The 21,346-nt window shown below is 41.3% G+C and overlaps 3 protein-coding genes and 1 long non-coding RNA gene across 4 annotated transcripts in view; 1 reads left to right on the top strand and 3 right to left on the bottom strand.

Annotated features, from left to right (window-relative positions):
• The window catches only part of LOC145437984 (uncharacterized), a gene marked incomplete at its 5' end in the record, with an annotated part of 459,138 nt that overhangs the window by 119,314 nt on the left and 318,478 nt on the right, over positions 1-21,346 (bottom strand). The window lies entirely within an intron of this gene.
• Positions 1-21,346, bottom strand: part of LOC145438129 (uncharacterized) — a 227,461-nt gene that overhangs the window by 75,025 nt on the left and 131,090 nt on the right. The window lies entirely within an intron of this gene.
• The window catches only part of LOC145438096 (uncharacterized), a 367,020-nt gene that overhangs the window by 270,449 nt on the left and 75,225 nt on the right, over positions 1-21,346 (top strand). The gene's annotated exons all lie outside the window — the stretch shown is intronic.
• On the bottom strand, positions 6,075-8,644 carry LOC145436960 (uncharacterized). Its single transcript, XM_080314147.1, has 2 exons — positions 7,907-8,644; positions 6,075-6,741 (listed from the first exon to the last, which is right to left on the bottom strand). The coding sequence occupies exons 1-2, from the start codon at positions 8,049-8,051 to the stop codon at positions 6,485-6,487; spliced, it is 402 nt and encodes a 133-aa protein (XP_080170273.1). The 5' UTR covers positions 8,052-8,644; the 3' UTR covers positions 6,075-6,484.

Raw genomic sequence — 21,346 nt, 5'->3', positions numbered from 1 at the left:
TAGAAACTGTCCTTCGGTGATTGCGTTTAAATGAAATGAAGATGACGCGCGCAATCTTGACTTTATGCTAATTGTCGATGATGTCTGCCGTTAAGCCGGAAGAAATTCTGTGTAAAGCACGACCCGGCTTCCAGTTCGCCTGATGCGATCCGGGTATTCAGTATTTACAACTAAACACGAACGAACATGCCTTATCTTGCATAAAGACGTCCCTACCTGTCCACTCGGCGAGAGTGGAATACAAACAATTGAAACGGCAATACCGAGGCTTGAAAACAGGTACTATCGGCAATATTACAAATGAATTACCTAAAGAACATAAAAACTTGTTTATACCGCGGAGGGCAGATTGCAGGAACACGACTGCTTGGAGCCTAGGCGTATCAACGCTTTATGGCTAACATGCGGTGATGATTTTTAACAACGGTTTATCGCCGCCGATCTTTCATGTCTGCCCACTTCGCGGAGTGTTATGTTGGCCGAAATCTTATATAGGTATATCCTAACGTGTAAATGACAGGCGCGAGAGGCCTTTGCTAAAAGTCCTGCGCCCGCTGGACCGCATCAACCAGTTTAAAGATTGACAGATGTTCGTGATATCGACTCCTACTAGGGGTTTGAGAGACGGGGGAGAACAAGAGTGTTGGAATGGGAGTATTAAAATAATTGGTTATAACCTAGTTACCAACAAATTTTCAGACCAGTGTAATTCTATGGGTCGGAAAGAGCTTCTGATTGAACGAAGATAGAGAATTACTGGATTCGGGTTCATCGAAAACCCACAAAATCTGTATGACAACAACCCAGGTTTCAATAAAGATGTATGATTTAAATAACAATATTTGAGCTGTTGTATGCTTACCGTGATGTCACTAACGAAAGCAGAAATTTGATTAATTTATGAAAATGAGAAAAATTTGACGATATGGAGAATTTATGAGCACTGAATCGGATTCAGCAACCTTAAATTAGCCCAAATCAATCATTAAATTTTCGGAGCAAAGTTATTTTCGAAAATTGTAGATCCGTGTTATCGTTTATTTACGAAATATTACTGTATGTTACTTCTGGTGCAATCGCATTACTTCCAAAGTTTTGGTAACATAGAAAGTCTCAACATGCAATTTTAGATTTGGATCAAATGAAGCTTGCGTTTGCTCAGTTGAAAAGAATGGGTGAAGCAATACAAGGTTAGATCACAACTGCAAATATATTTTGAACCAAATGGATATTTACAATTTTGACGTAGTTTTATTTACAGATAACAAGGTATTTCCGAAAGTATATATCACAACTACCCGCAAGCAATAGCGACTGATACCGTTGTGAAAACTTAGCGTGTTACAGTAGTTACCTTCAGTAATTTATTGTGTCCCGTCGCATTCGTTAGTTGGTTGTAGGGTTTAATTTGGTCAACTCTCCTCACATTGTATCCAATTTGCACTTTGTCTTAGGATAGTTCATTGGACGCTTGGTATCTATGTCCGAATATTGAGTGCAGCCCCTGACGAATTTTCATTATTGAGCCTAAAACAGTGGTCGGGAACCTATGGCTCGCGAGCCATATATGGCTCTTATGGGTGTATGATATGGCTCTTTGCCAAATATTTATTTCTGTACTGAATTGATCAATGTTGAAACAACTTGTTGATAAATTATCATCACCGCCAGTATAATTATTCACGGTGGCAGATAAACATGTCTCTGAGAAGTAAAGACAATGTCGTCTCCTGTTTAAGGGGCTCGAACGCCCTCATTTCAAAATCCTCAAATTCCAGTTACTACCGAGTCGGCGACTAATATCACTCGCGAATTCGATGTACCCGACTCGAAATCTTGTTTTGCACGATACGTTGATTGATCAAAGAGACTAGCAGACGCCCCATGACGACACAATTTTCAAATACACATTATCTTCCTGATATACGTCTCGAAATGAATTGCCAGGGACGTTACATTCACAATTGCAAATTAGAATAACAAGCAATGTCATAACTATCCACGTTCTTCATTGTTAAGTAGCTGTAGTACAGCCTCACTTGCCTCCTCTGAACCGAAGTCACTGATGTACCACAGCTTAGAGTGGGTAGGCATATTTACTGCTGTGGTGACCATGTTTGGCTACCTCCGCATATGATCATGCTTAAATAACCAGCAATCATTATGATTAGTACGCATTTTTACAGAGAAAATGAGGTGACAAATCCCATGTAGAGAGTTCGAATTGGTGCTACCATGACGTCACTAATTTTCGATTGTGGCGTAGCAGTTGATTATGGCTCTTTGGGAGGTAAAATGGCCTAAAAGATCTCTTCCAAATGACGAACTCTCCAGTATCATCCCCCGGGTGTCGATTGGATTGCTGAGCATTTTAGTGAAGGTAAAAAAGGTTGCCGTCGACATAAAATGAATCTCGATGTGGCACTATCACCCCAAATATGACGTCATCTCTAATTCCTATTAGAAGTACAAAAAACAGAGTCACTATCAATCCCGGGACGTCTAAACTTGTACCAATAGAAACTACTAAACTAATTGACAAAGTATAGCCAAATTTCAATTGAGAAAGCCTTTTGAAGTATTGGATCGAGGGATTTTAGGTTGTGGGAATGGATGCTCAAAGAAATTAGACGTGAGGAACGAATAAAAATGATCAACAGATTATCGTATCTTATGCTTGGACTACTCGAAGTGCTAGCGTATTCCATGTCAGAGGGTGCCATAAGGTCGAAGGGTTGAGAACCAGTGTAATAGCATGTCGGAAAAAATTGCACATAAGTTGGCAGTGTCTGTTGCGCCATTACAGCCCTCCTTACCGGTATACACACGCAATAACAATTCGTAAATGCTGCTGACACTTATTTCACAGCCTTGTCCATGGGGGCAATTATTTACTAACAAAATACAAACATTCAGGAATTATGTCGCTGACGACAGGGACCTGCTTATCATTATGCAGATTTGGGCTCTCTTCGAAAATCTGCTGATTACTATCGAAAATCCTACTTCCCGAACGATTGATTAATAAAGGGATCTCATTACTTTTTTAGCCCCTTTCCTGTGGTTTTGATGCGCCATCCAAGGACCCTATGAAACGAGTACGCGTATGGAAGATCGACCACATTCACACATAGGTCAATGAGCCGAGAATTTCAGCGTCACCATTTCAGTTCATTCCATATCACGGTGTTTTGAATACCACACCGACGATCATACTGAATACAGTACCCTAAATGCTAAGAAATACTTCGACTTCCGCAACACTTATGTTATGTGGACGGCATCTGATGAGCCTCTTTCTTCTCGATGCGTCCCGGAACAGGCCGATCGCTAACCCCTGGTTGCATGGGAACCGCTGGAGTAGATTATAGCCGATCATGGTTTGACAATAAAAGTCGGACTTCATTCCATTAATTCACAGTCGTCGAGGTGAACATAAAGTGACCCAGTCACATATATATGATCATCATTCTTCGCTATGTCATCCTACTTGTTTTGAGTTGATCAATTATGTTCATAGACCCGTGCAGTTCGTGTGGATCCAATTCAGCGTGCAAGGTCCGCCGGTGTGTTTGTAGGCATGGGTTCATCCATAGAAATGATCAATGCGTTAGTAAGGTTGACGATGTAGTGTTGTATATCTATATGTAAATGTCAAAGGTGTACTGTAGACCATGGTTTTTGATCGCGGGTCCCTTCATGATGAATGGTAACCCCTCACATTTTGACTGGCGATGACTAAAGACTTCCACCATTTTAAACTTGTCTTTTAGTCGGAGTAGCCGAGGTCCACATTCAGTTACCTAATGATTAGACAAGGTTCACAGTCTTACTCACGGTATCATTGCCAAAGGATTATCTGGTTTTGTAGCTTCTGGAATATGTATTTCAACATTGCCCGTGTAGGAACCCACAAACTAGTTCGGAACACCATTTTTAAGAACCCTAAATGAAAGGAGATGTACCTTCTTTGTATTCCATCTGGTGGTGTGTCGAGTTAGTTGTGCACAATTCTTTTCCTCAATACAGTGTTGGCCACTAACACTTAGTGTATAGATAACTAACCTACGGATAGATGGGCAGCACGAGAGTCACGGTCGAGTGATGCGACAACGGCAGATTTGTTGTCGCTTCATAGCATGAAACGGAAAGGGCTCGCCAGACAGGACGCCTATTGCCGAAAACCTAACCTATAGCCGAAGCGCACCGGTTTTCGGCTATCGGCAGGCTTTCGGCTGGCTTTCGGCTTTCCGCTTCATTGGTGTGTATCGGACCGCGTTTTCGCGGGCCGAACAAAATATGGTTGCGATCAAAACATTGTAACTGACTGGAAATGGACGCGGAAGGAGCATTGGAAATGGACGTGGAGTTGGAGGACGGTGACATTGAGTCGTTATTGGCAGTGTTGCTTGTGCAGCAAAATATCTGCTCGGCATTGGCTCTGCTAGTTTCGTCTGAAAGGTATGATTTGGGGATTCGGCAAAGTCGTGTACCATACATGTTCAGTTCAAGCATATGGTATTATATTACAGGGGATGGGTTCGCCCAATTTTTCGAAACAGAGACGAAATGGGGGAGTACAACTTAGTCAGAGAAATGCACAACGATCCGGAAATGTTTCATGAATATTTTCGCATGGATTTTAACACCTTCTATGAGCTGCTGGAAAAACTGAAGCCAGAAATAACGAAGCAGGATACCAATTGGAGGAAAGCTATTTCAGCTGACATAAGACTGGCAATTGCACTGAGGTAAATTTTGAAATATATTTCAAGAAGCCGTCATCAGGCTTAGTATATCTTGCTTTAGGTACTTAGCAACTGGGGATTCTCGAAAGTCAATTTCCAAGAGTTTTCGTGTTGGACATTCGACAGTTGGAGTGATAATTGAGGAGACATGTGAGGCGATATGGACCATACTAATGCCTGAGGTTTTAAAGTCACCAGCATCACCAGAGGAGTGGCAGAGAATATCAAAGGGATTCCAAGAGAAGTGGGATTTTCCAATGTGCCTTGGTGCCATTGATGGAAAGCATATTACCATTGAGGCGCCTGCCAAGTCGGGATCAGAATTTTATAACTACAAGGGAAATTTTAGTATTGTGCTTCTTGCTGCATGCGACTCACAGCTTTGCTTCACTCTGGTAGACATAGGTGATTCAGGGAGACATAGTGATGGTGGGGTATTTGCGAATTCGACCTTCGGAAGTAAGTTCTTCAATGGTCAACTAAATGTGCCTGATGATGGCTGCCTACCTGGGACAGATGTATGTGTTCCCTTCGTCATGGTTGGAGATGCGGCATTTCCATTACGCAGGAATCTGATGAGACCCTATCCCGGCAAACAATTGCCATCGCACAAATCTATTTTCAATTACCGTTTATCCCGTGCACGGCGTGTCATTGAAAACGCATTTGGCGTGATGGCAGCGCGGTGGAGAGTGTTCCGGGGCACCATTACTGCCGAGCCGAAACTTGCCACTGACATTACCAAAGCTGCATGTTGTTTGCACAACTTCTTCCAGCTAAGATCCTCGTGCACACTCTCAAACCTTGGCATCGCACCTGCCACTTCCAGTGATTTTGGAGGCCCTACAACCACTTCTCAAACTGGGACCACTTCTCGAACTAGGAGACTGGGGTCCAATATGTACAGCAACGAAGCAAAGGAGGTGAGGGAGAAATTTACCAATTACTTTATGAGCAATATTGGCAGAGTTGCATGGCAAGAAGCAGTGGTAAATCGCGTGTGAGCTCATCGACTCTGGTGGACCACAAAACTGCTTTGGATATTCTGGGCCCCCCAATCTGCTTTTGAATATATTGCTAGACGAAATGACATTATCCGATGTACATTTCATTGCGAACCACTGTTCCAAAACATTAATATTCTTCCATTCACATTGTTGGAACAGTTTTTATTAAAGGAAATATGAAAATTGCTGTTGAAAATTGTGTGAACATAGTGTTAAGCAGTGTATAACGAAGTACAGTATATCACAGATCAAGAACGAGTACTAGGGGCAAGTTAATGCATTCATATTGAAACAGTTTTTACTGAAGAAGATATGGAAATTGCATGTGTGAACTAGTTTGACATCAGGCTTTAACGAAACACATACAACTAAGTACAGAATATCACGGATCAATAACGAGAACTAGGGGCAAGTTACCACATAAGAAAGGTATAATCACAGCGAGACATGAAAAATGTCAAAAGCGAAAAATGCAGTGAAGAGAATTTAGCATGTATCAACACAGAGGTAAACAACAATGTCAAAAACATACAGCCAGGCTTGTGCAATCTGCCAATTTAGTCAATTGACGTGGTGACTAAGTTACGGATTTCGAAAACTGAGTAAGTCCTACTTCTAATTGCAGATTTTGAAAATTGAATCGTTCTAGTTTCCGATTTTCAAAAGCGAGTAGTTATAGTTCCAGTTGCACATATCCAGTCGTGTGTACAAGTCATCATACAACATACATCATTCTGTATCCTGTGTATCAATAACTTGTGTCTCGAGTGAAGACATCTGCTCACCCATGAATTGCATAATACAGCTCATTGTAGAAATAGCTTTGACTGGTGGCAATTTCTCCAGCATCTTTGCAACCAACTGATAATGAGTAAACTCCTTGATAGTGCTTGCGGCAGAGCCACTGCTTTTGGCTTTCTTCAATTTGCCAACATATTTGCTGAACCTGTCTCGGAGTTGTTTCCAACGTTTTTTGCAGTTCGTCGCTGTAAACAATGTGAAAATTAATAAAAAAACATTAATGATTGTACTGTGACATAATACATTTATTTAGAACTCCCTACTGGACAATTTTTGGTCATGTCGGTGTGACGAAATTGGTCACCGTAAATACTATTACTTCAAAAATGGCCGAAATGTCAATTCGACTGACCTCGATTTCTCTGGTTGGAATTGAGTAAAATTTGGTGTGCAACGTACTTTTTTTTAGGTAAACTCACGATTCGACAACTAAGTCGATGAAATTTAAATAAAAAAAGTTTGTATTTTGGCACCCCTATTGCACATGCATATCAAGAGCAGTGTGTGTAGGTCGACAAATAGGACATTGCATAGACAATAGGATCAGTCTAGACTTCCCGGGGTGATACCACTGCATCCTCCGTTTGGCATTGTTTACACAAATGGTAGGGGTGAGGAGGCCAAGAAGAGACGTGCAATTTTATCACAGATCAATTTTCTGATGGACAGATTCCTTCAACTATGTTGTTCCCACAATGTCATTCTACACTCCTACCATATTAACAAAGCAAACAGATTTGAGGTTGGGCAGAAAAATGACAAATACTTTATTTTCATAGTATGTGTAAGTTGTGTGAATTCATGTTTGTAAGGGCATAACTGTCATAGTATTTCATATTATAAAACAACATTACTGGAGCTGGGGTGGAGTGCAATATTAGCGGTGCAATCATGCACTTAACTCTGAAAAGTATGACATTGGGACAAATTAGGGAAAATACTTGAGGAATTTTTATGTTCGACTGACATCTTTAAATTGAAAAGGTTTCGCAAACAATAAATCTCCTTACCAGTATTTTTATTTTTCCACAAACTTCAACAAAATGTCTCTAAACAGCAAAATGATTGTATCGGTAGGTTATTGGCAATTTGGCAATTAAAATGAATTTACACAGTACGATATTTCATGCCCGGCTATTATTCTGATGATGTGAGTCATGAGGATTTAGTAGTTGCGGAGCAAAACTGCCTCGTGGTTTCCCTAATTTAAAATTCGTATATCAATCATTTTAAAAATTTAGAGGTCTCACGTCTCGCAGACCCCCTAAAATTGCTTCGCAGACCCCCGGTTAAGAACCACTGGGGCTATACCATACCATACACTCATAACCATAAACTCGTCATGCTTACCTGTTGTATCGTATTTAGCGAGTTTTTCGCTGATCTTTATCCAAATATTATCTTTTCGTATTGTATCCAAAAATTTCGTATGTGTAGAGTCATACAGCACCGGGTAGTCCCGGACGCTCTCGATCAGTTCCTCATTAAAATTCATATCAAATGCACAGCATAAATAGGCCTGTCACTGCATACAAGAAAATATGAGTAAAAACAACAGGGCCCATTCCATCAGAAGAACTGAGCCCCAACATATTATATCTACCGATCTATCTATCTATATCTATATCTATCTATCTGCATGTATATTGTATATCTATGATTCAAAATACCAACATATCTGGTGCCATGGTTGCCGACCATCTCATATTGTTCTCATCAAGTATACAGTGCGGTAAACAATATTGGCACTGTACTCTACTACAATTGAAGTAAATTAGTACTGTTACTTCAAACAACAACGCCACTGCCACCGCATCTCTTCTCCCTGCGATTCACAACACTCAACAAAACATAGCCCAGCAAGCCAAATGCGACTGAAGCACACGGTGAACGACCAGCCGTGAGCGCCGATAGCCGATAAAGTTAAAAATATTTTAACTCGATAGGCGCCCGTACGCTTTCGGCCAGGCTCGCGAAAAACGAGAGAACGCTTCTTCGTACGCGACCTGTCTGTATCGCATAGGTTTTCGGCTATTGGCTAGGTTTCCGGCTATAGGCTAGGTTTTCGGCAATAGGCGTCCTGTCTGGCGATCCCTGAAGCGTAATTGCTAATCCCATAGATGACGACCCGAGCGCTCAAATTAAATGAAGTTGATCTTATTTGAAAGCTACAGTCGCGCTGATTCTGATAATATACATTAAATTTTCATCAAGGCAATGGAACCACCCCGAAATAGCATTCAAAATATGAAAATCGGCATTGTTCTAAACAATCGCAACCACGCACGGACCGTTGTTATGGTCATTGTGCTGCGCCGTTGCAATTGTTTTAGAACAATGCCGATTTTCATATTTTGAAGGCTATTTCGGGGTGGTTCCATTGCCTTGATGAAAATTTAATGTATATTATCAGAATCAGCGCGACAGTAGCTTTCAAATAAGATCAACTTTATTTAATTTGAGCGCTCGGGTCGTCATCTATGGGATTAGCAATTACGCTCCCGTTTCATGCTATGAAGCGACAACAAATCTGCCGTTGTCGCATCACTCGACCGTGACTCTCGTGCTGCCCATCTATCCGTAGGTTAGTTATCTATACTTAGTGTTAGTGAATAATGCCACTATTCATATGCATAATGTCACGCTTCATATTGTTTGTTTTATTGACACATATCGCTATTACAGTCATTTGCGCCCAGTACATGACTTTCATCAATGTCAGATTTCTTTTTTGATCCTTCAACGTGATATTTAGCTGCCATCTTCCAAGAGTTCGGCTCCCTCTTCCTCTGGGCTTTTGAAGGCGCTATATTTACAGCGGGATCGGCGATGAGGAGCCCGGATAAACCTCCGACACATGGCAGAGCCGAGAACCATTGGTGTCGTGACTGTAGTGTTTTACCAACTGCGCCACCCGCTTCCCCTCACACTTCATATGCACTCAACTAGGCCTCTTTTACTAATTGGCGTATTGGCTATACGATACTAACAAATATCAGCATATTCATCGTCACAGACGTTGGTGAACTTTGTGATATGATCCATTTTTGAAACAGATTTCCTTGACATGTAATATTCAATATCATTGTTCAGAGGACGACTACAAAAATAATGAACATTTATGTACGTACGTCATGGAAATTTACAATCTAGCAATCGAATCAAAATGTTCAAGTTATATTTATAGAAGATATCAAATTTTAGTGGATAAATGTCGTAGAAACAGCGACTGCGGAGAAAACGAAGATTGCGAAAATGAAGAGTGTGCTTGCGAGAGGAAACATGGAAGATATAACGGCGGATGTGTTCGCGAGTAGATGCTAAATGCTATAACGCATTATATAGGCTTATAGGTTAGGTTGAAATGTCCCCCAACCCTCACCGCTATGAACTTCACATTGGACAATATGTGATATCATGTATCGTTCAACTCGCTTACTTTTCAAACCAATCAAAACTGTATGGATCAAAAATTGGTCTGTGATAGCATCTTCTGTATAAATAAATCACATTCAAGTTTCTTAGTTGTTGTTTCAACTTCATGATTGATTTCACGGTACTCGATGAATAGAATACCGCAGAGGAATCGCCCTCTTCAAATCTGAAGCGATTGCATAAATGAAATAGACTATTGAGAGTATCGTCATGTCAATCCCGTATTATATTATATAGTCGGGAACACTTACTACTCATTCCCAAACGGAATGAGTTATTATCATTCTAAAAAAGCAGAAAGAATGAATGCATCTAAACATGTCTTTCTAGGTGTTATCGTGGATAGAGCTTGTGAAAATAGAGTTCTGAATATTTCGTGTCCGTCAGGTCAGTGGATCCACATAGTCGATGCCTTATACGGGAGAACAGAGGAAAACGAGTAAGTTAAGAAGTGAATTTTTGCCATTCGGAAACATTGCACGCAATAGCATGCGTAACACTGCATGTGTTTCTCGCGGGTGTAAGGGACATGAATGATTGATTCACCTTTTGTACGGTGCATGATCAGAAGCATTCAGTTCGCTAGTGGATAAGTGGACGGCATACATAGATGTGATAGTAGGGTAACCATATTTTGGAAATCTGAAAAAAGGAAACTTTTAAAAAAATTTCTGACTTGCAATAACGGAGAGAAATACTGAAAAAAATGGTAACTTTAACCACTTCGTGGTCGGTTGACTGAAAGAAAAATTCTTTGTTTCCGTCTCGAACCACTAATTACGGTTTTTCACCGCCGGAACGTTACTTCATTGCTGATTTAATGTATTTCCGTCAAATTGTGCCCTATATTGACCCAAAATTCTCAAAAAAGGGGATAAAATCCAATAAAAGAGGACTTTTGGCCTTCCTCCTCCGACACTTTCAAAAAAGTCAAAAAAGAGGACAAATCCTCGTAAAAGAGGACGTATATGGTAATCCTATGTGACATTAAATAACGATATACTGTTGCTCTTCCTCTCTAAAATCATCACTTGTGAATAATCTTATGAGAGCGTGCTGTGCGTTATTGTTTGAATTGAATAGTGTATCCATCCATATTTAAATTAACTCGGATATTTTCGGCAGACACTCGTCAGGCGTAACCATCAGCAACTAGTATGGAACATGATATCATATCAACTATGGCAGGGGCTGGCAACTTCTCCAGTCGGCGGGCCGGATATAGGAAAATTAGGTACTTAACGGGCCGAATTGCTGAATCGAACCATTATTCGCCCATTTATCTACATATGCAAGGAATAAACCGTATTTAATGAATTTATTTTAACGACAGCATTGTCACTTCAAAGCCAGTTCCCGCCGATAATGACGAGGATATAACATGGATTTGAGAACAGCATTATCATACAGGCGCCGCCATGTCTGCTTTTCTCTGATCATATTGTCCTATATGGTGTAGACCAGAGGTGGTCAATAACGGAGTACTTCTACTTTTTGAAGTACTTGAAGTAGATTTAACCTACTCACACTACTTTTTAAGTAGTTATGATTTTAAGCTACTTCTATTTCAGCTTAACAGTTTTCAGTTTTATAGGCAAAAATGAGCGTAGAATACCTACTTACTTACTTGCGAACCACCACTCCTTCTTTTACTTTAGTAGAAATTCCGCTACTTCTACTTGAGTAGCGACGGGGACTACTTTGGAAACCTCTGGTGTGGACACAAGCAAATCCCACGGCTCAGTGAAATTGGTCTACCTCCCTCTTTCCATTTGGTCAAAGGCAACTTGACGGTAGTTTTTGACCGACTTGCCGAGCATTAAATTTAATAAAACGGGTATCAATCGAAAGCTACCGCGGTGCTAGTTGCGAGAATATAAATTTTATTCTGCTCGTGGTCCTGGAAACCAGAGTTGGATCAATTGTAATTTGTAATTGTAATTGAATGTAATTAATTACATTTTTCAATGTAATTGTAATTGAAGCATTTTTATTTTGTGTAATTGTAATTGTAATTTGACAAAAATTTTGCTCAATTACAATTTCAATTACATTAAATTGCTATTGAGACCTGACAAGCACAACATAAAATAATTGACTTGTAATGCATTCTCTTCAAATGTCGACAAGGAATTTGGTGAATCCATTCGCGGAAGCCCTTGACTGTGCCCTTGCGGGCGAAGTTTTTTTTATTTTTACCGCTATGCTGGCCTCGGCTGCCATTGTATACAATTTTTAGATTACTAACCAACGGATGGATTCGCAACACGTGACTCACCATTGAATACGCCGAGAAGCGAACTGCTGAGCCGGCTAAAAGCAGCAGAATTGATAATCCCATAGCTGGCGATCCAAGCGTCGAAATTTGATATGTATGGTCCTAATCGAAAGCTACTGTCGCACTGATTCCGCAATAAAAGTATATTTCCAGGCAATGGTACCATCCCAAAATAGTCGTGAAAGTCTGGGAATCGGCATTGTTCTGAACAATCGCTGGGCGTAATTGGTAATTGTTGTGGTCATGCTGCTGCAGCGCTCTCACTTTTCAGAACAGTCGGCCTTAAACGGCTATTTTGGAGCAGTTACATTGCCCTGACGAGATTTTATTTTGTATTTTCGGAATTAGTACATCAATAGCTTACGATAAAGAACAGATGCATCAAATTTGGACGCATGGATCGCCAGCTCTAGGACTACAAAGTTTGCTGCTTTTAGCCGGCTCTGCAATACGTTTGTCGGTGCATTCATCCGTGACTCACATCTTGCGCATCTATCCTTGGGTTGGCAATCTACGATACGATTTCAGATCACGATGCTGCATCGTTACTTCGTCTGGCTAACTAACCAGACCACTGAATATTATATAACGTCTTATCTGACAAAGCACGGTTTTGTTTTTACTCCTCATCCTAATTCCTACGTCCCTCGATAAAAATAATATTATTTCTTTAATTATATACTATATACGCAAATCCGACACGTGCATATATTATAATACTTTTTCAACGACATACCGCACCCTATCCTTACTCCTAACCCATAGGAAATTAGGTAAATAACATTTTACATTTCCAATTACGTGAGCAATAATTACCGAGCATACGAAACACGCTTATATTACGTCACAATGACATCTTACATAGCATACTATGTACGCACATAAACGCATTTATTACTACACAATCTGAACTAGACTTGAATTGTTGTTAAATACGACGCTACGGTTGTCAAGGAGCACGGTTGAATTTATGATTCCAATTACATGTTCAACAGCAGCTATTGTAATTGTAATGTAATTGAAGCATGCAAGGAGTAATTGTAATTGTAATTTGATATTTGTAGCATGGAGTAATTGTAATTGTAATGTAATTGAAACATGCATGAAAGTAATTGTAATTGTAATTGAACTGAAATATTGTAATTGATCCAACTCTGCTGGAAACCCCCCAAAATCAGTCTCGAATGTTGCATTGTAACGGAGTTTGGTATTGTGACGCAGCCATATAGGACGCTACGGTCTGATTATAGATAACTAACCTACGGATAGATGGGCAACACGTGCGTCACGGTCGAGTGATGCGACAACGGCAGATTTGTTGTCACTTCATAGCATGAAACGGGAGCGTAATTGCTAATCCCATAGATGACGACCCGAGCGCTCAAATTAAATAAAGTTGATCTTATTTGAAAGCTACAGTTGCGCTGATTCTGATGATATACATTAAGCTTTCATCAAGGCAGTGAAACCACCTCGAAATAGCCTTCAAAGTCTGAAAACCGGCATTGTTCTAAACAATTGCAACGGCGCAGCACAATGACCATAACAACGGTCCGTGCGTGGTTGCGATTGTTTAGAACAATGCCGATTTTCATATTTTGAAGGCTATTTCGGAGTGGTTCCATTGCCTGGATGAAAATTTAATGTATATTATCAGAATCAGTGCGACTGTAGCTTTCAAATAAGATCAACGTTATTTAATTTGAGCGCTCGGGTCGTCATCTATGGGATTAGCAATTACACTGCCGTTTCATGCTATGAAGCTACAACAAATCTGCCGTTGTCGCATCACTCGACCGTGACGCACGTGTTGCCCATCTATCCGTAGGTTAGTTATCTATAGTCTGATCAATCAACACACGGTGCAACCCCTAATTAATATTTCGAGGCGCTCGATAAGCCCGGTACCCCAAACTAACCAAGATATCAATTCACAAGGGCTGAGTAGGTGATGAGATAGCGTCGTTGTTCATCCGTGTGGCCTATTTTATCTCGATATTGAATTCATACGGACCGCGGCATCTATGAAATTTTAAAAGTGGCCCGCGACCTGTTTTGAGTTGGTGAACCCTGGCATAAGTGGTGTCTTACAATAGCCTATAAGTGTGCCGCGCTACAGGTCGGTCATTACGGAATTCAAAATTAGAACTATCGGTCTGGTGTAAATGACCATTGTAGTCTACAAACACCAGGATTACCACAAACGATATTAGGGTTGAGTACATCGTAAATGCCGATAATGCAAGTCTTCTCGTTTCGACGAGCTTACGCGCAAGCTCCACTCGCACGCTGCGCAATGCGCGTATATATGTATAAAATAACATACAGTCATTAAAATTTGACGTCGTAAGCAAGTGGCGGGTAATCTCGGCACTGTAGCCTACTGTAGCCGCGGTCCACATGATCATATAAGATGGAAAACTGTCCCCGGGCCGGACAAAATCCCTTCGCGGGCTGGATCCGGCCCACGGGCCGTATGTTACCCGCCCCTGCTATAGTGTAGTAAGGTATGGTGTGGACACAAGCAAATCTCACGGATCAGTGAAATTGGTCTACTTCACACTTTGCATTTGGCTAAAGACAATTGGACTGTAAGTTTTGACCGGCTTGTCGAGCGCAAAATTTGATAAAACCGGTATCAGTCTAAAGCTACCGTGGACCTGATTGGGAAACTAAAAATTTTATTCTGCTCGTGGTCCTGGAACCGCCGAAAATCAGCATCCAATGTTGCATTGTAACGAAGTTTCGGAGCCTCCAAAAGTTGCAACAAATTGATATGGTACAATACACTGCCCATCCACACATCCATGAGAATAGAAACGCATAAACTATATTCGTGCTATTTAAATTATACAAGAGGGTTGATGAATGTGAGCACTGCGCCGTTTATTTAACAAAGATACATTGATATTAGATCAATCTACTACTACTACTACAACGTAAGATGTGATCGTTTCGTTTGCGGTCAATTAATTTGTGATGTAAAAATGGAGGATCAGTGAATGGTGCAATCAGTGAATAACTGCATTATGGCTGCTCTTACAAGTGACACCGGCATATCGCGAATAATTCGAACATACAGAGCCCATACGAACAGAGCCCACCGCACGAACAATAAAAGATGTTTATATCCATCTACCTTGGATTGGCCCCATTTCCACCCGCTTTGAAAAACAATTGATTTCTGCTGTCAGTAAATGTTACGATACAGTCAAAACCAATGTGATTTTTACAACAACACAACTGCTCCCTTCAACACGCAAAGACGTGCTTCCTGCACTTCAACAAAGTAATGTAGTGTACGAATATAGGTGCCACTGTGATTGTGGCTACGTGGGAAGAACGTCAAGACGTCTGCAGGACCGCATAAAGCAACATGTCCCCAGATTTATCAGACCACGTGCGTCACGCTCAGTGAAAAGCTCACCCTTAACTCATCCACTTAAGATTGATGCTGATCGATCAAAGGCTATTAATTCTGCCATCGGCAAACATCTGTTGGATAATCCGATTTGTGCGAATAATTATCGAGACGACCGATTTGGAATCGTAGGGCGAGGCCGTTCACAATTCCATTTGTGTGCCTTGGAATCAAATTTTATCAAAATACACCAACCAAAACTCTGTCAACAAAAGGAGTTCGTGTACCACCTGAAAATAGTACATTGAACGCTCTCTCTTTCATGCTGTTGACGTCATATTTTGTGATACGATTGTTGATATACAATGTTCTTTCCAATTCTCTACTAGTTGCTGACGATTACCCCTGACGAGTGTCAGCCGAAAATATTCGGGTTCATTTCAATATGAATATGCTATTTAATTGTATATTGAAGTTCTGTACCTCCAAGAAGCTCTTCGAACATACATATGATCAATGTTCCTTCTAATTTTTGACGAGTCTGCGCACACTCAACAACTCACTGCGCAGACCCTCGGACAACAGTGCGTAACGACTAAAAGAAGTCATCATTCTGATTTCTTGTACGCAACTTATATTTTCTGTGCGCAGATACCGTGTCAGCACTGCGCATTTGCGCACGTGCGCAGCTTAGAGGGAACATTGTGTTATGTTCGTGCATTTTACGTTGGTATCGTTTGTTTCTTATTTGTCCAGGATTAGTGATTACCGCCAATCATGATTTCCCCGTGTGTCGTGCTTTGTATTTATACCTTGTGTTCTGTTCTCTCGTGGTCTTTTCGTTTATCTGTACTGTAGATCGTGTCGCTGCCTTAAAGTCATACTGCTGTAAAATATACTGATTTCGTATTGCAACCTCGTCGTATTGAGTTATTGTTCAAACAAGATCAAGAACATAACAATTGGTGTCAGAAGTCGGATTCAAAGTTATTTCTGCGACGAATATTAAGCATGGATTCGGGTATATTGAAGCTGCTCGAGAAGCAGCAGGCAATGATGGCGAGTCTACATGAAACAATGGCAAATCAAAAAGATCAGCTGGAGCAGCAAAATGCTCGGCACAGAGAAGATCTGGACCAACAACGCGCACAGCATAAAGAAGAAATGGCGCAATTAGCGCAGAGGTCGAGTCCCGGTACGTCAACATCTGAAGCTACCGCTCCGAAGTTTGATTCGTTCATAAAATCAAAGGAGAAGTGGGACCAATATCTGCAACGATTCAACCATCACCTTGCAATTTACGGCATTTCCAACATGGAGAAGAAAGTATTTGCACTGTAACCGTGCAGGTGGGTTCTGAAGTTCGAGTTGGCTTAAAATTGGTAGTTCTCGACGAACACCGTGGGCAAAACATTTTTGGTCTCGATTGGAGCGATGCTTTCTCCATGACCGCTAAGGGAACGTCTGCTTTGGATGCAATTTCCTCGCAGATGGTCAAATCGCAATCTTGTAATACTATTGACATTTGTGATTCGAACGACAAATTGGTATCTTTTCAGTCCAAATTTCCGTCCGTTTTCTCTAATGTATTAGGACGATGTACCAAGACAAAGGTGACAATTCACTTGAAACCTAATGCCAAGCCCGTATTCAACAAACCACGCCCTTTGACTTTCGCAAGGCAAATCGCTGTTCAAACCGAATTGGATAGATTAGTCAATCAAGGTATCCTCGAACCAATCAATTACAGTGATTGGGCAGCCAATCAATTACAGTGATTGGGCAGCACCAATTGTTGCCGTCACTAAATCAAATGGATCAGTACGCATTTGTGGTGACTTCAAAGCATTGAATCAACAGATTCAGATAGATCAACATCCCCTGCCCTCTTTAGATGAAATTCTTCACAAGTTACAGGGTGGTTGCATTTTTACGAAAATTGATCTTGCCGATGCTTATTTTCAGCTAGAATTAGATGATGATGCGAAGAATTTGTGTGTCATCAACACGCAATTCGGTCTATTCTGTTATAGACGCATGTGTTTCGGAGTCGCATCTAGTCCCGCAAATTTTCAACGCTGTATTGATGTCATGATCGCCGGCTTACCCGGTGTTGCTAGTTTTATCGATGACATAGTCGTTACTGGCATTGATGAACGCGATCATTTTCGCAACTTATCGCTACTCTTTGAGCGCCTCACCGAATACGGTTTCACCGTCAACTTCGCTAAATGTGAATTTTTCAAAAGTAGTATCGAGTATCTTGGTCATATAATCGACAAGGACGGCAAACTCCCGTCTCACAAATCCGTTGAAGCAATCAAACAGTTGCCTAAACCTCAGGATGTTCGCCAGCTACAGGCATTCCTGGGCAAAGTCAATTATTATCGCGCGTTTATTCCTAATTTCACGAATAAAGCCGCTGCCTTGTACCGTCTTCTGCAAAAAGACGCGGAATTCATTTGGAATACGGACTGTGACGCAGCTTTTCGCATTCTCAAAAACGACGTAATCGACGCTACGCAGTTAGCTCATTATGATGTAAACAAGCAGCTCATTTTGTCAACTGATGCTTCTCAATTCGGAATCGGCGCTGTCCTCTCAATCGAGCACAATGGCGAAGAGAGACCGATCGCGCACGCGTCGAAAACACTTTCTGATTCGCAAAAATCCTACTCTCAAATAGAGAAGGAAGCTCTGTCAATCATTTACGGAGTCACTAAATTTCGTCAATTCTTGTATGGTAGAAAATTTACGCTCGTAACGGACCACAAACCGCTTTTAGCTATTTTCTCGCCAGACAAGAAAATTCCCGTGATTACAGCGCAACGCTTACAGCGATGGGCACTAACGCTCATGGCTTACCAATACGATATTCGCTAGAAACCGACTAATCAGCACGGAAACGCCGGCGGTTTATCTCGTCTACCAAAGGGTCCAGACCCTGAGTTTGACGAACTGGAAATTCGTGAAAACGCAGAGATCGTTCACGCTATTAATATGGCATTCGATGGCTTACCGTTAACTCGCAATGAAATTCGCGACGCGACGCTGAAGGACAAAACCATGAAACTAGTAAAATTATCTGTCAGTCATGGTAATTGGAATCCAAAGACGCACATTGATGATTTTTCTTGGTTTTCGACTCGCAAACATTCGCTTTCTCTGCACGAAGACATAGTCATGCTCAATATTGATGGTTTTCAGCGCGTAGTAATTCCGCAGTCACTTCGCTCGCGAGTCTTATCATTGTTGCACGAAGGACATTGGGGTATCGCGAAAATGAAGCAGATGGCTCGACGTTACATCGCATGGCCTTCCATTAATCGCGACATTGAAAATCTCGTGAAGAGTTGCGACGCTTGCCGTAAGGTAATGAAAGCGCCTGATTGTCAGTATCGCGAATGGCCCAAAACTTCTGAAAGCTTTGAACGAATTCACTTGGATTTCGCAGGTCCAATAAACAATAAAATGTTTCTTGTCATCGTCGATGCGCATTCGAAATATCCTTTCGGTAAAGTAATGAATGTCGGTTCTACCACAACCTTGTGTGTAATCAACGCTTTGAGGGAAGTCTTCTCTATCGAAGGCTTGCCCATAACGATCGTTACGGATGGCGGGCCGCAATTCACATCGAATGAATTCGATACGTTTTGTTCGAATTTGGCAATCAGCCATATCGTATCACCGTCTTTTCACCCTGCCTCTAACGGGGAAGCGGAGCGTTTCGTCCAGACTTTGAAAGCTGGATTAATAAAAAATTGCGACGGGGGAAAAGATCTCAACTTCGCGCTCCAAACACTTCTCGCTACGTACCGATGTGCACCGCACCCGAGCATAGACTGGAAAACGCCTGCCGAGATTTTACATGGTCGGCAGCCGCGCAATTTGTTAAGTTTGTGCTCGCCCTTCGATAAATCGAAACCCGTTACGCCTGGACAATCAGTCACTCATTTCGAGATTGGTTCCTCGGTTTACGCTCGCAGTTACCGAAGCGGACCAAAGTGGGTTGCTGGCGTGGTGACGGAAATACTGGGACGTGTTGTGTACATAATAAAAACAGATCATGGGAATTGGAGAAGGCACAAAAACCAACTCCAACCACGCTTGATTTCAGCTGGTAATAATACAGCCACGCAGGAAGTTGCTCAGCCTCAGCAACCACAAGTTGAGCAACCATTGGCCAGGAATAGGGCACAACGTCCTCTAGCTAGTCCTGCTCGAACGTGGGGCAGACGTTATCCGCATAGAATTAGAAAACAAACTGATTTCTATCGGCCAACGTAGATCACCTTGTACTCTTTACTTACAGGGGAGGACTGTTTTGTTCGTGCATTTTACGTTGGTATCGTTTGTTTCTTACTTGTCCAGGATTAGTGATTACCGCCAATCATTATTTCCCCGTGTGTCGTGCTTTGTATTTATACCTTGTGTTCTGTTCTCTCGTGGTCTTTTCGTTTATCTGTACTCTGGATCGTGTCGCTGCCTTAAAGTCATACTGCTGTAAAATATACTGATTTCGTATTGCAACCTCGTCGTATTGAGTTATTGTTCAAACAAGATCAAGAACATAACACATTGCATATAATAGGGGGGTTTAATGGGCACAGCTTGTACTTGATGACTTGAAATTGACTCCCAAATTTTGCTCCGAACCACGAGTCAATCCGCATTGCCGAAGCGCCGAGTCAAGTCAAGTCATACGAAAAAGTTGACTCGACTCTGACTCGAGTCAAGTCATGAATTGAGTCATCCCAACACTACAGTAGTAGCATTTTTCGCTTATCCTAGGGTTACCATATACGTCCTCTTTTAGGAGGATTTGTGCACGTTTTTCAGGTTTTTTGAAAATATCCGTCGATGACACCTAAATGTCCTCATTTTTGTAAATTCGTCCTCCTTTGCAGGTTCTACAGCTAGGATAATGGACATATACGACTTAAAATGAGCGTAAAAGACGCTATTAGCTAATACGGATGTTTGAGTGGGTCATTCGAGAGTCGATGTAAAGTGACGGCCTCTTAATTTTTGTCAACACCACCAAGTTCAAGCATAAATTGGGTAAATCGGGTATCGAACGAAAGTGATGACCTTCTTTTTCAGCCAAATCAACATATTCTCCACCAAAAATAGCAAAATCGGCTGAATTCAGTGTCATTCTACCAAATTTTCTGATTTGGTAAAAGCGTCCTCCTTTAATGATTCCAAAACATGGTAACCCTAGCTTATCCATCGGCAATGCCATAATTAGGGATTGGCACAATGCTTCGAGTACTCGAATCTGAATCGAGTAAGAATTTTAATGATTCGAGTCGAGTAGTAAATAGCGATCTTCTCGAGTACTGAAATTATATACGCTCTTCGCCACTGTAAGTTAATTTATTATCGAGAATTAAATTTGCGATACTATTTTACTCTGTGGTAGCCTTGAAATCTTGGTTGTCCGTATTGTAGCGTACAAAACATAGTAAAAAGCTAAGAACGTTACTAGCAATAGCACATTTACTCTAAGTCTTGATCATCCCACGACATTGTCACAAAATGCAATGACATCGGCATGGTTGCAAAATATACCAACGTTTAATGTGGTGGATAACAGGCATCATATTCTTTGTGATGACATAAAAAGTACATATTTGAACTTTGATATATTAGATTTTGCTATGACGTCATGAGTGGTGCTCGAATACTCGACTCGACTCGAAGCATAATGCGT

This window comes from Botryllus schlosseri, chromosome 4, assembly GCF_051294905.1.
Source record: "Botryllus schlosseri isolate E-star chromosome 4, Bs_hap1, whole genome shotgun sequence".
Taxonomy (NCBI): domain Eukaryota; kingdom Metazoa; phylum Chordata; class Ascidiacea; order Stolidobranchia; family Styelidae; genus Botryllus; species Botryllus schlosseri.
This window is presented reverse-complemented; position numbering and strand designations above follow the sequence as displayed.

Coding starts and splice junctions, on each gene's coding strand:
- LOC145436960 (XM_080314147.1), bottom strand. CDS start 8,051: ATGAATTTTAATGAGGAACTGATCGAGAGCGTCCGGGACTACCCGGTG. Junction 6,742..7,906: donor CGCTAAATACGATACAACAG/GTAAGCATGACG, acceptor CATTGTTTACAG/CGACGAACTGCAAAAAACGT.